General features: G+C 47.0%; 1 protein-coding gene across 1 annotated transcript in view; it reads right to left on the minus strand.

The window, feature by feature from the left end:
- Positions 1 to 881: 881 nt before the first annotated feature.
- The window catches only part of PRMT3 (protein arginine methyltransferase 3), a 919,521-nt gene continuing 905,151 nt past the window's right edge, over positions 882 to 15,251 (minus strand). Inside the window, exon 16 of the mRNA XM_078684663.1 lies at positions 882 to 1,384. Coding sequence (XP_078540789.1) covers positions 1,275 to 1,384 — 110 coding nt within the window. The 3' untranslated portion in view covers positions 882 to 1,274. The remainder of the gene's footprint in view (positions 1,385 to 15,251) is intronic.

Raw genomic sequence — 15,251 nt, forward strand, 5'->3', positions numbered from 1 at the left:
GGACCAGATAAGTTAGACAAAGTACATGTGAATGAGGTCGAGATCCAGCGATGTTTAAATCGTTAATTTATAGTTCAATCTTGATCAGTACATGCGAAAATACAACTAGCCGACACGTGTTTCGTCACACCGTGTGAAGGATATGACTCTTCAGGACTGTCGGATTTCTAAGGTAGAGTAGTGGTGCTGCGCAGGTGAGCTGATACTTCCAAACCGGCTGCACAGCGTGGATAGGCGGACCAAGTCCGTATGGTAGAGAAGATTCCCGCTGGGCGGTGTATGCCGGTAAACGGGAAGACTAAGGACGGGTACGTCCGAAGTATGTAGTCCATGGTAAATAATCTCGGTTACCCGGCTGCGCAGCCGGGTTGGAAGTATCACCGGACCTGCGCAGCGCTGAAGAGTCATATCCTTCACACGGTGTGACGAAACACGTGTCGGCTAGTTGTATTTTCGCATTTACTGATCAAGATTGAACTATAAATTAACGATTTAAACATCGCTGGATATCGACCTCATTCACTTGAACTTTGTCTAACTGATCTGGTTCTGACATAAGAACCTAATATTTTGATACGTGTGCACAGGACTTATACTCAATATTTTCTATCATGACTCAGTGGAATATCTAAACATTGAGTCAATAACAAGTGAACCAGTCTGGTTTAAATAAAAGTCAATTACTTGAGCTGATTTGTCTCATGCTCCTGAGTAGCAACATCTTCGGTAACTTAAAACTGTGTCCCAAGAGTGCTTTGCAAATCCCAGGTACAGCGCGAATACTGAGCTGAATATTGAGACTGTGCAATACTGAATAAAGCACTTGGAACTGTGGCACTAATATATTATGTATTCTGACAAATAAAGAAGTAAGACATACATTCCAATTATATCAAACTTTTTATTTGGTCTATGCAAGAATGTGTGAAACCAACATCGATTACTACCGCTTCCGGTAAGGACCTCATCTCCGTTCCAATGCAATATTTCTGTAAAGTTACAAGGTTTCTATACAGTTACATTTGCAAGTGCGGCCGACAGGAGTAGGAGGGGAGTGGGGGTATCTCCCAATGCCTTTTAGTCCACAAATCCTTGATTCACACCGAATTTCAAGAGGAGATTTACATCTTCAGTGGCTTCTGTCTTGCATCTCACTACATCTTCAGTGGCTTTGGTATTGTATCGCTCTGCTACGGAAGGCATTACTACATTCTCAATGGCTTCTGTATTGCATCTCACTATATCTTCCTTGACTTTTCATTTGTATTGCTCTGCTACTGAAGGCAGTACGTCTGAACCATGTTGTTTAGCGACAGGGTTATGAGGAGCGAACGTGGATCTTTTCTGTTCTTGCGAACTTTTATCTTTCCTTGCATGATGTCTCCTACAAGAGCAAAAAGAGTAATAGTGTTACATGCTGAATCAAGCAGATGATTGACAATAATATAGGAGTATAGTGACAGAACTGCAAATGGCTGATTGTTGCTATTTCTGTATCACCAGTACAATTTACACCCCTAAGGAACTCTGTGGGTTTTGCACCTCTAACCAGTTTGCTTTGCCTTTACAAACTGAAGGTGCTAAGGTGTAGTACATATAAATGAACTAACGTTTGATTCAACTATAGATCACAACCATAAGCACCTCTGCAAAAGCGCCAACATCACCCATCAAATAGTATGTGTGAACCAGATCATAATAATTTTCTGCATTTAGGCCTTCAAATAACTCACTTCTGAATTCCAAGCCTTTCATCTCCGATAATCCTTCTACCTCCATGATCGGAATTATACACTCTCTGTGGCCCCTCACATTAGCACTTGCTACACTGCCTACAGTGAACAAAGTCACTGCCGCTATATGCCACCATGCATAAATAATTGTACCTACAAACTCTGTAATACAACAAATACTCACTGTCCTAAGAGCATTACTATTATTATAAAGCAACAGCAATAAACAGGTACACTTGTAGTCTAAGTACTTATGGAAGGCATATAAGCTATTGCTGCTATGGGTTATCAACAGTGAAGAACTTAGATATTCTATGAGTATACAGCAATATGTAGTATTGGTGGTGTCAGCAGTAGTTCTATTAATACTTCTACTACTACATCTAACAACACAAATATTAATACTAATAATAATAATACGTAATTTAAAAGAAAATAATAAAGCCTGAATACTTTTTATCTTTACCACATTTCCTTGTACCGCTGTTTACCAATAGTACTCAAGTATTGGTAATAAACGGCTATATTAAAGCTTCTAAGTGGTACACTAAACTACTACCTCAAGATGCCACCAAATGAACCATTCTAATTCTAAACTTTAATAAGTTCAGAATACCATGCACCTTGTGCCATACAGGACACTTTAGGCACAATGACATTCCCAAATAGTGATACAAGCAAACCAAGACAACTTTACGCATTTAACCACAAATTTAAATTAACAAATTAAACTCTCCGAGGCTGAAAAATATTCCCTCCTACGCTATGTGGTTCTCACCTCCTTATCATTGCTGCATCCGCCTGCAGCCTGGCAAGAACCCTACTTTGAACCAGTGTCAACATGAGCACCAAAGCTCTGCCAAGACCACCTTTTGCTTTTACAGTAGGGACCAATTAAAATCCTTCAATTTACACCTCTGTGAGGTGACTCTCACATCACCAATTGGACCCATATACCCAGATCAATGGACACAGCAGTGAGTCAACAAGTAAGGTAATTTTATATGATACTACTACATCCAAATAGCCCCAGTAATCCATCTGGTTCACAGACTACAATGACTAATCCCTCTGAGACCACTCAGAAGAGAAAATTCTAAATTATACTATGGAAAACCCCACTCTCATATAAACTCTCTTGTGGGTGTAGTCATCAATATAAGATTATCTGCCAAAAAACAGACCAGCACCTACAATTGTTGACCTAACAAAATGTGTTAGGCACTACTATCATCTTGATCACTGCAACTTCAGTGTAACAAACCTCTTCACCCCAATCATACAATATTTACCAAGAATAGGGAAGTGGGTAGAGGAGGTGGTTTAGCCGTCCAATGGGATCTAACGTCCATCTTACTTCTCCTTCAGGCACCTGCTAATTACATGTGTCACAAGTATGGCCAAATCATGTGTGCGCTAATCTACCACTCAGCAAACATTGCCTTCCCAACTGACCTCCTCGACCCTTCCTAAAAAAACAGATTTTCATCATGGGGATGAAAGGGTCTGAGCTCATGATATTCTAATTATATCATAAACATTTTATTCAGCCTCTAAATATTGATTACTACCATTTTCTATAACAACCAGTTCTAGGCTCATACTGATTTTAGTTTGCATATTTCGTTCACAACTAGTTACAAGAAGAGGTCCATAATGTATTTCTTCAATGATTTTACATCTCTCTTCTACTAAAGGTAGTATGTTTGATGCACACTCCTTAGTGAAAGGGACATGTTGAGTTAGTGAGGGTTTTTTCTGTTCTATTAAACTCTACACTTAATGGAAGAATTTTGTTAAATAGTATCCAGGTGAGTATCTCGTGGTACAAGGAATATAATAAACCACCATGTCTGCAAACCAGTCATCTGCATCGAGCAACCCACACGGGTAAATGAGTTTTTCATTTCAGCTCTAGTCAATTTCATAAGTTCTTTTATTCATTCCTCAATCAATACACTAAGTATTGAAGAATAAGTTACTTACCTATGGTAATGCCTTATCCGGTAGAGACTAGATCTTGTCGCAGATTCCTTTACCATAAAATTATCGCCAGGTGCCAGACTGGATCCAGAAATCTTTCTACAGCAGTACCTCTGCGCATCGATAGAGGGTGTTGAGGCACTCCATTACGACATCGTTCACTGGATGTGACATCATCAGAGTACATATAAGCCATCCCCGACTTGCTGACAACAGTTTCTTTCGCGACTACTATCCGTTCTACAACGAAGAGCCATGTATAGAAACTGCCATGGAAACTGTGCCGAAAAATAAACCTCTTTTTGAAAGACGCTTGTTTGGTTTGTCTCCTCCTTATATTTTTACCCAACCAACAAAAGGCACAAGGGTGTATAGAAGGGATACACAAGAACAAGAAAATCAGTTCGCAGAGCAGGGAGGAAGGATGGGTCGGTAAGGAGTCTGCGGCTAGACCTAGTCTCTACCAGACAAGGCGTTACCGAAGCTAAGTAATTTATTCATCTGATAGGGGAGTCTAGCCAAAGATTCCCTACCTTAGAATAGATACTCAAGCAATACCATACCGGGGAGGGTCTGCGAACCGATTCCAAGAAAAATCCCAGGCTAAGCTATCTGAGCTGCATAAGAAAAAGAGTGGAAGGGTGAGGAAGAAAACATCCCAACAGAAAACTCGGGGAGAACCCCGTACGATACCGAATCCGCAGCTGTCCAAAAATGCCATCAGCAGCAGAACAAGACAAGTGTGAAAATCACTGCATATAAACATAGCTGTACAGTGCCCCCTGGTATGTCAACCGACCAAAAAGACTGAGGCGAAAGGATAATCAAAACAGCTAAAACTACTGGACCAAAGCTTCTAGCCATAAAAGTAGGTAAGACAGGGAGCCCCAACCAATAGCTGAATAAACGCATCGCAAGGAACAGCAACACTCATGGCCATAAACCATGTGAGGTAGAGATAACACTTCGAGAGAGAAGGAAGCCCTCTGGAACTATGCAATGCAGAATCCCAAGAAAAGTAGGTATACAACATATATAGAGAGGTATGAATATAAACACACACACACATATATATATATATACAGAAATATACAGAGCGACCTCACTAACTTTGTCAGTGTGCGTTGCCCCCCGACCAGCGAGCTCCACCTGGTAGTGGGATGTTCTCCTCAGCCCTAGGCTCATAGTTCGAGACCCTCCTCCACCTGCAGGCTCCCAACTGTACCTCATCCTTGGTGGCCCAGTGGCGAGCTCCTGTTCTGTCTGCTGTTTCTTTTCTTCTTATTCTGTTGCTTTGGCTTCTTTTCTTTCATTGTATTGCCTTTTCTGTATTTCTTGTTCAGCATCTTGTTTTCACTCTTTACTTCTGTCCTTTACTTTCACGACGGTTTGCTCCCTTTCCCCTCCTCCCAGTTCCCCCTTATCGCTGCTGCTTGCTCCCCGTTGCCTGTCCCATTCCAAGCGCCATTTACCCACCTCCCAGCTAACTAGACCTCCCAACTCCCCGACAGTACTTAATGGCGGCCGCTATGAGGTGAAGGAGCGACCTGACTGACCTTATCAGTGTGCGCTGACCCCACCGCACAGCACCACCAGGTAGTGATTTGCCCTTACAAGCCTTAAGCTCATAGTTTGTGGCCCTCCTCCACTCGCAGGCCCCTGCCTGCGTTTTATCACTGGCGGCCCAGTGGTGGGCTGTCTGCTGTTTTATTTATTTATTTTTATTTTGAAAGTTTTATATAGCGCGAACAAGATCTTTGCAGATATCAGAGCGCTTTACAAAGCCGGGAATACCAACAAGAGAGTGAAATTAAACATAATAAGTGGGAAGGGTAGGTACGTGAGGGAGCAAAGTAATACAGGTACATCAATAATATACATATTACAGATAAATGTGTGCATAGATAGTCAGTAACGTCAATAATACAGGTGGAATACATAATCATAGTGTTCGAGCAGAATAAAACAGATAGGTGTAAAGTCTTTACACATCCACGCTAATAGGTCAAGTGTATTTGGCCATAAAGATAGCTTTTACTTCTTTCTTAAAAAGTGTGATGGAGGAGATGAGCCTGGTTTCAGGAGGGAGAGAGTTCCAAATCCTGGGTGCCATTCCTGAGAAAGAGCGTTTATAGGTTTTTTCCTTCCGGAATCTTCGAGGTTTTAACAGAAGATTGTTTGTGCCTCTAGTGTTTCTAGAGCCGCCGGAGATTGACAGCTTCTGAGTGAGGTATCGGGGAGAGCTCAGGTGTAGAGCCTTGTGTGTCATGCAGGCGATTTTCAGATGTATTCTGGCTTCAAAAGGCAACCAGTCCAGTGATTTCACGTCAGGGGAGATATGCGAGTATTTTTTTGATCCAGTGATGAGTCTCGCTGCAGCGTTTAGAGAAGCTCTTAGGGGTGCAGTAGTTGTTAACGGGAGACCGCAGAGGGCGGTGCTGCCGTATTCAATTCGCGGGATTACTAGTGCTTGTACTGCAGTTTGGAAGTCTTTGGCTGGTAGGAAGGGTTTAAGTTTCCTCAGGGTATTGATTTGGAAGTTCGCTCCCTTAGTAGCCTTGCTGATATGATGCTGCATGTTGAGATTGGAGTCGAGAGTTATGCCTAGGGATTTCGCTGAATCCACTATGGTGGGTTGGACATTAAGTGCAGTTAACTGTTTGAGCCAGGTTTGGGTGGTAGAGATCTTCGCGGGAGGTGAGATCAGCAGGAATTCTGTTTTCAGAGCATTGAGTTTGAGATGATTGTCAGCAAGCCAGGATTGGGTGCTTCTGATCGTTGAGTTCAGGAGTAAGATGTCATTGGGGGATTGTATTTTGAGATATAGTTGAGTGTCATCTGCGTACATGTGAAAAAGTACATTGGATGCTTGTAGCAAGGTGGTGAGAGGTTCCATAACTAGGTTGAACAGAGTTGGTGATAGGGAGGATCCTTGGGGGACGCCTAACGAAACAGGTATTGGAGAGGACAACAGGTTGTTACTCTTGAATTTCTGTGACCTGTTGTGTAAAAAGGAGGTGAATCACTTGAGAACAGTCCCAGAAAGACCCATTCTTGTGTTCAAAAGATCGAGTAACTTCTCATGTTCAACAGTGTCGAATGCTGAAGAGAGATCAAGAAGGATGAGGAGGCAGGTATCACCTTGATCTAGAATTTGCAGGGCGTCGTCAATTATGTGCGTCATAGCCGTTTCGGTGCTGTGTCCTGCTCGGAAGCCTGATTGATGGGGGTTGAGGAGATCAAACAGATCAATGTGTTTAGTCAGTTGTAGTTGTGCGCATTTTTCCAATAATTTGGCGAGAGTGGGAATATTGGTAATGGGTCGGTAGTTGTTTAGGTCGGATGGGTCGGCAGTAGGTTTCTTTAGCAAAGCTGTGACTTGTCCAACTTTGAGGGAGTCGGGGATGGTTCCTTCTTGGAGCGAGCTGTTGATAATTTTAGTCCAGAGTGGAAGGAGCATTGGGATTAAATCTTTGACAGCCTTAGCAGGGAGGGGATCCGTGAGGTGATTGGAGGGTTTCAAGGTGCTGAGCAGTTTGCCTATTTCTTCTTCAGAGTAGGTTTCAAAGGTTGACCATGTTGCATTGTTTTTAGGTTCGGTGGGTGTTATGCAGTTGAGTGTGGTGTGGAGTCTTGCGTCAGTGCGGAGATCATTCTTTATGTTGTCAGTTTTTTGGGTAAAGAAAGCGGCAAAGTCTTCACAGGCGGGTGCTTCGTGCAAGGTACTGAGAGGTTGGGGTTGTTCCTTGGATTGTGTTCTGATTAACTCAAACAGTTTTCTTGGGCGGTTTTTTGCTTGGTCAAGCTGGAGGCTGAAGAAGTTTGCTTTTGAGCGCTTTATTTTCCTGAAGTAGGCGTTTCTCTTTTTCTTCAGGGTTTTCAGGTGCAGTGCAGAGGGAGCTGCCCTCCAGGTGCGCTCTGCCATTCGCATGGCTCGTCTATCTTCATTGAGACTCCCGTCGTACCATGGATTGGAGATTTTAGCGGAGACTCTTTTTAGCTGCATGGGAGCAGCCTCATTAATTATTGAGGTCATGGCGTTGAGATAGTGGTCAGTCAGGGATTGGACATCTGTTGCGCCCGTAGGTGGGAGTAGGAGGTCTCGGCTGTTCGGGGGTATGGAGAATGGGTTGAGTTTTTTCAGGTCTCTTTTCCAGACTTTAGGTCTGGAGGTTTGAACCGAGTTGAGTTTGACTTTTTCATTGATGTGGAATGTGACAATATGATGGTCTGACCAGTCACAGGGTTGGATAGACTCAAGTTGAGTAGCGTCCTCTTTGGCGATGATAAGGTCGAGGATAGAACCTTTCTCGTGGGTCGGGCTATTGCATAATTGTGTGAGGTCCAGGGCGCTGAGGAAGCTTTTAAGACTATTTACCACCGCATCATTGGGATCGTTCCAATGAAGGTTGAAGTCACCAAGGTATATTTGGGTGAGCTGTCGTCCGGCGTTGGTTGAAATCCTGTCCATAATTTGTTGGGCGAAGATGAGGTTGTCTCTGGGTGGGTGGTATATGCCATGGAGAGAACATATTGGTTTGCCATCACTGATGATATCGAGGCAGATGTATTCGTAGGAGGTTGGAGAGGGTAGGGAAGGCTCGGAGACTTTCAGAACAGAAAGGCTGTTCCTGTATATGCATGCGATTCCGCCACCTATCTTGCCAGACCTATCAAGCCTAATGATGAGGTAGTTGGGGGGAACCAGAATGTCCATTATAGGTGTAGAAGATTCGGTTAGCCAGGTTTCAGTCAGGATAATTAGGTCAAGGTCCAATGTTAGTATGAGATCAGCGATGGCGGAGGAGTGTCTAGAAGCTGATCTGCAGTTTAGGAGAGTGCATTTGAGACGTGGTGTGTCCGGGGAGGAAGAGGGTACTAGGGAGAGGGGGACTTTTCTAAGGTTATTCGGGACGGAGATTCTGTTGTTTAGATTGGAGGGTCTACGGGGATTTGAGTGTATCGTGGGAATGGGGAGGTGCAAGGCGGTTGTGTGGTTTATGGGAGCTGGGTCGTAGGAGCGGAGGAGGGAGAGAGTGTCGAGATCCGAAAGAGGGTTGCATGTGCGACGGGGGCGGTTGTTGCGATTGTGGGAAGGGATCGCGGTCCAGTGAGTGCGGCGGGTGCGGTTGTTGCGATTGTGGGCATGGATCGCGGTCCTGTGTGAGGGACGTAGCTTAGGAGTGTTGTCAGGACGGGAGGAGAGCAAGTTGAGAGGTGGGGTGGTGGTAACTGAGGTGAGTCTAGTGGGTGCGGTGAGTCGCTCTTTGATGGTGAGAATTTCTTCTTTGAGTTGTAGGAGGGAGGACATAATGTTTTCCAGCGTGGGATAAGTGTTAGTGCTGGGGGTGGAGGTCATGGGTGAGTGGCTGACCTGTGGCCTATCGTGCGAGTGGGGGGGAGGGTTGGTGTTCATGCAGGGCTCCGTGATGTCGTCGCCCGGGTTGGTTTTAGGGAGGAGAGAGGGTAAGGGGGCGATGGGAGTGAATGAAGTACGGAGGAAGTTGGTGGCGTAGAGGAGGGAATTCGTGGCAGGCGGAGAGAGCGGGGTGGAAGTGGAGTGTATGATGGTGGTGATGGGGGAGCCTGAAGGGTAGTGAGGGCTGAGAGTGGGGAGGGAGATGGGGTTGGCGATGGTCCTGTCGTGGGGAGGGGGAGTTAAGATAGTAGATGTGGTGTAGCGTGTGGGGGTGGGGGCTGAGAGTGGGGTGGGACAGAGGGTGGGATTTGTCGCTATGTGTGTCGTACTGGTGCTGAGCTATGTTAGAGGGGTTGTGGGTGGGGTCTGTGATGTCAGGGGGGAGAGGAGGAGTGGGAGTGTTATGAGTGGGGGTCCCAGGGATGGAGGTGTGGGGGCGGCTGGTGTATGAGGGGGAGAAGTTTGTGTCTGTGAATGAGGAGTGTGGGGTGGTTACAGCAGGTGGGTGAGTGACTGGTGTGATGGGGGAAGTGAGGGGATGCATGTCGTTCTGGTGCTGAGCTGGGTTAGAAGGGTTGTCGGTGGGGGCTGTGAAGTCCTGGGTGATATTGGAGGGGATGTGAGTGGAAGTCCGAAGGTTGGAGAGGTTCTTTTTGAAAGTGGGGAACAGGTTGTCTAGTAGTTCCAGGTTCCTGTCTGTGGATTGAATTAGGACAATCCCGTTATTGTAGATAGTAATGGTGGTTCTGCCTAGGAAGGGTTGGGACGGTGTGATGGAGAGAGTTAAGCCATGAGCAGATTTCCTGGTGGTGGAGACAGTGAGTAAGGTGAGGAACGTTTTTCTCCATTGAGCTCTGCGAGTGGTGTGGAAGATGATATCGATGTTCAGAGATCCATTGACCGGTGAGAAGTAGGTGTCGACAAAGGGGGTTTCAGGGTGAGACCTCAGGAAGTTGTGTTTAAAGCGTTTAGCGGCTTTTTTGGTGAGCGTGGATGGGTAGTTGATTTTATATGTGTGCTTGCCGATGGGCTCCATGTTAGGATGGCGGTATAGGTCGGTGTGGCGGTAAAGGTGGGTATAGGAGGTTGGACGGTAGTGGTACACATGTGCAAAGAACAATGCAGACAGTAAGTTACAGGGTACACAAGTGACACTAGTGATTAACAAAAATAGACAACATATAGAGGTAGCAATCTGTGCAAGGCACAATGCCGACAGTAAGTTACTGTTGTTTCTTTTCTCCCATTTCTATTCTATTGCTGTTGTTTCTTTTTTAAATTTTGTTGCCTTTACTGTATTTCTTTGTTCTGCCTCTTGTTTTCACTGTTTACTTCTGCCTGTTCCTTTCACAACGGTTCACTACCTTTCCTCTCCTCCGTGTTGACCCTTCCCACCCTCAACGCTGCTTGCTCCCTGCCCCCTTCCAAGAGCCGTTTTTCCACCTCTCAGCTGACCCGCCCTCGTGCCTCCCAACACTTCCTAATGGCTGCACAGTGGGTGTGCCAAAGGCAAGCCTGCCTGCGCCCGTCAGTGCCTGGATCGTACGCTTCAGCCCTTCCCTGGTCACAGTGCCCCTGGTACCCATGCCACCTTTTACATGGGGCGTACCTGTAGCCAGAGATATGCCAATGGTGAGTGATAAATAAGTACAGCTTTGGGAAAGAAGACATGCCCTCGGTACCTGATTGGCAGAGACCCAGGGCACACCAAGTCCAAATAAATCACGTATCAGGCAAAAAGTGGGGGGTAACCATGCAAAACTATGAATTTGCCTGTTAAAGTAAAACAATGTCTTTGCATCTTTTCTGATACAAAGAATAAACGGGGCCCTGATGATAGACCAGTGACTTTGTGCCTGGTTCTTGAAACGCGTCGGCAGTCTTTCTTGGGAGGAATAAATTGTCAACTTCACGACACCAGGAACGGCTGGTCCAGTATTTAAGCGTTTACAAGCTATTAAGTTGCTTATACCCCCTTGGAAATCATTTTTCTTCATGTTTTTTATTGTAATATTTGTTGGTTGTGATGTAATTATACTTTTTTGTAATGTTTGATGCAGAAAGTTTTTTAGTGTGTAAATAATGTTTGTTTTGTGATGTATGTACAAAGTGTATTTAGTCTTGTAAATATTCCAATACATAGTCCTTTATTCTGTTATGATTTTTTGAAAATTTGAAAAAAAGCATAAAATGATAGACACTGAGTAATGCTGTCTAAGGGTGGTTACAATAAACTGGTTTCTTACCCTTCTTGAATATTGAATGAGTAATTGTGGTGTGGGCACTGTGTGTTTTTACTCGGTACCTGATTGGCAGAGACCCAGGGCACACCAAGTCCAAATGAATCACGTATCAGGCAAAAAGTGGGGGGAACCATGCAAAAAGGGTAACTTTCCTACATGTGTGCTCCATCGATGGACCCCATTGGTCTTCAAATTGCACAGAACTGTCCCACACACGGCCTCCTTGACCCCTAACTCCCAGGAGGGGCCCAGCACATGGGAGACCCCACCTGAACTGTGTGACTTAACCAGTACTTCTGCACCTGTGCCAGCAGTTTATCAGGCCTGTAGAAAATGCACCTCTCTATCGGTGACGTATATGACATACTGGCCTGTGCCCTGCCCTATCCCTACTCTAGTGAATGATCCTGGGGCATCTGGACTGACCGTGACACTGGGAGGCCTGCCTCCTACTTTGGGACCTTATGCCTACTGCCTGCGGGCACAGCAGCCTATCCTGGAGGGTAGATTACCTGGCCTGTCCTAATGCTGATCTCCTCAACAGGGGTATGTTCAATGTCTCCGGTGGCGTGCCAGTATGCATTCCGCCCCGCTTGTGACTTGGTACCCTTTGGCGTGACTGTCGGGCATCTGCTACACTCGTTGCCCCTTGGCCATTCCTGGAATCGCCCGGATTGGCTTATGATCATGGGAAACCCAAGGCCACTAAACCACTGTCCACTGGCGCTGAGGAGACAATGTTATTCTCCACATCTGCAGACAGGAGCCTTGATACACCCCACTATCTTGCAGCGACTCTTCAAACTCATTCTACACAGTTCGACAAGGTGCTCTAGGCCATCGTGGACCTTAAAACCTCCCTGGAGAACAGCTTTTACAGTCTCACTAGATATATTTTTATTTCGAGAGAATCACCGCTAGTTGGAAGAGTGGAGGAAGGAAGAGGAATCCACCATGGCTACGGTGAGACCGACGTTGCAGGACCTGCAGAAGTGGCTGAAACACATAGAAGAGGAGGTTGCTAATGTGCATCGCAGAGCGGAAGATGCAGAGGGGCAGTAAAGGCGCAATAATATCCACTTGATGGGCTTCACCATACGCTTAGGGGGCCCTAGCATTGAGTTGCTCCTTGAAGAATGGCTGGTGAAGACAGTTCTCGAAGATAAGGTGCCAAAATACTACTCCATTGAATGGGCGCATTGGACACTCAGCCGCCTCCCCTCCCTGGCACCCTGCCGCGACCAATCATAGCACGTCTTCTTAGTTATCGTGACCTGCTGCTGCAACAGTTTTACTAAGAGCCCTTGGCGCTATGAAAAAGTAACAATCACGGCTAATCCTGATTTTTCAATAGAGGTACAGCGCCACTGGGGCACTTACTCTACAGTTAAGCAACGTCTCAGACACTTGAAATTTAAATATGCTCTTCTATTTCTAGCGAAACTCAGAGTGACAGATGGTAAACCAACCCACATATTCCACTCGCTTGAAGATGTATGTACCTGGCTTCATGCTAAGGATCTGGTACACAAACCACCCAAGGACTCGTGTGCCGGAGAATGGCTGGTGCCCAAATCCAAACGGCGCAAACGCAGATCCCTCGAGACAAAACCAATGAAGGATCCGGCGGCAGCAGAGTAGGCCCAAGCCGTAACGGAGGCCTCCCTCCATGACAGGAACTCCTATGCACCTCTGCGATCTGTGCCTGTCTAGGTCGAGACCGGACTCAGGTGGCTCACTTTGCTGGGGTCCATTGGGGCCTAAAAGTCACTCCACGATCAGAAAAGACTTACAAGGCTGATCCTTCTAACCCTGAGATGAACGGCCTGGCGTGGTAGACTTCCTTTTGTGTTCAATACCACCCCCCTCTCCCCCCCCCCCCCCCCCCAAGGTCAGCAGTACTGATTGAGGGGCTGGATGACATAGCATTGGACAGAGGACACAGCGTACATTGACACTCACACTCTGATGTTGAGAATGGATCTCTACTGCAGTGCCACGTGCTACCAGTGCTCCTACGTGGACTTTACTAACAGTTTTTTTCTCTTACACTGTTTTTGTTTCACAGTTGGGCATTTTAGGACAGGCTCTGACAGAGCATCTTTCCTGGGTGGGAACCAGTTACCCTGATTCTTTGTTTCTGCTGTTTACCGAAATGCTCTGGTTATGCCTACTAATGGATTTGTGTTCATGCGCATGCCACATGGGAGCACCTGGCCACATAGGGAAGCGTCTCACCGGGAGCAGCTACATGCTGATTGGGTGAATTTGGGGTACTTGTGAGCCATCACAGCTGACCTTGTTACTGAAATATTTGGCTGGGGCGACACTTGACACTCATATCCTGCAATATTATGTCCTAACCTGGAATGTGCCCGGCAGGGCCACTCCAACCAAGAGGTACCGCATCTATGCACACCTTAAACGCTGCTACTTACAAATTGCAATGCTCCAAGAAATGCATCATACCACCTCAGAACTACACATAGTTCGCACAAAATGGAGGGGACAGGTGTACGGCACTCCACTTCTACCTTTGCCCATGGTGTTCTTATCTGGATTGCTCCGGGGGTCCCCTTAGTTGTGGGCACACAGAGGGTGGACACTGAAGGACACTATGTCATCTTAGAAGCTCACCTAAACGGAGCTCCCCTCACACTGGGTGTGCTCTACGCCGCCAGCACAAACAAAGTAGGATCCCTCTCTCACTGGTGCCCTTTAATGACCCTTTGTCCCTCAAGCTGTGGGGAGGCGATTTTGACTGGTCTACGTTTGAAATTCTATGCCGCGAGTCCGAGACGCCGAGTTGCTGAGCAGCTGCCAGTTACTCGCAGTGCACGGTGACCACTGACCCTGCCGAGTGGTTACTGCCAGCGTTCCTGCACTACTTGCCTTCCTGTTTGCCCGTCCGGCCACTGCGCCACGCCTTGCGGCCCCCGCTCCGCGGGTGCCGCTCGCAGGCTTGAGACTTTGTCAGCGGCAACTCCTGGGCTTCAACCCGTGCCCTAGGGCACCAACGCGCTTCGAGGGACTTCAAAGCTGACCCCAGGAACAGAGGCGGGACTGCGAGTACCAGCGTGCTCAGCGGCGCTGATCGGCCGCAGCTGGTCCTCTTCCCGCCCCCTCCTCCAGTTAAAAACAGCGCGGGGAGAGTCTTTCCTGGGATCCACCACTGACCCTGCCGAGTGGTTACTGCCAGCGTTCCTGCACTACTTGCCTTCCTGTTTGCCCGTCCGGCCACTGCGCCACGCCTCGCGGGTGCCGCTCGCAGGCTTGAGACTTTGTCAGCGGCAACTCCTGGGCTTCAACCCGTGCCCTAGGGCACCAACGCGCTTCGAGGGACTTCAAAGCTGACCCCAGGAACAGAGGCGGGACTGCGAGGACCAGCGTGCTCAGCGGCGCTGATCGGCCGCAGCTGGTCCTCTTCCCGCCCCCCTCCTCCTCCTTCACTCAGTGATAAGCAACCAGAGTAACGCGCACGCGGGACGCGCGCGGGGCTAAGGCCGGGGCGAAGACCGGGCAAAGAGCGGGCCGTTTAAGGCCGTTCAAGGACGGTAAAGGACGGCCCTGGCCCTGAACCCCTGCCTTTTTGTCTTTTTGGCCTAAATCCTATAATTGCCTAAGGTAGGCGGAACTGAGTCCTGTATTTGCTTATTGTAATACCAGTGGCCGCCTCACAGTTATATTACATCCTCCCTGTGCTATAGATGTCGGCCATGCGTAACAGAACTAGGAGTCGTACCAAAAAAGCTACGGTGGTAGCACAGGTGACTGGGCCTATAGATCTTTTTATTTCACGGGTGAATGAGACTATTGACCAAAGCATTGTATTATTGGAAAAAAGAGTCTCCATGGATCTTGCGAATGCTAAGC

This window comes from Lissotriton helveticus, chromosome 3_2, assembly GCF_964261635.1.
Source record: "Lissotriton helveticus chromosome 3_2, aLisHel1.1, whole genome shotgun sequence".
NCBI lineage: Eukaryota > Metazoa > Chordata > Amphibia > Caudata > Salamandridae > Lissotriton > Lissotriton helveticus.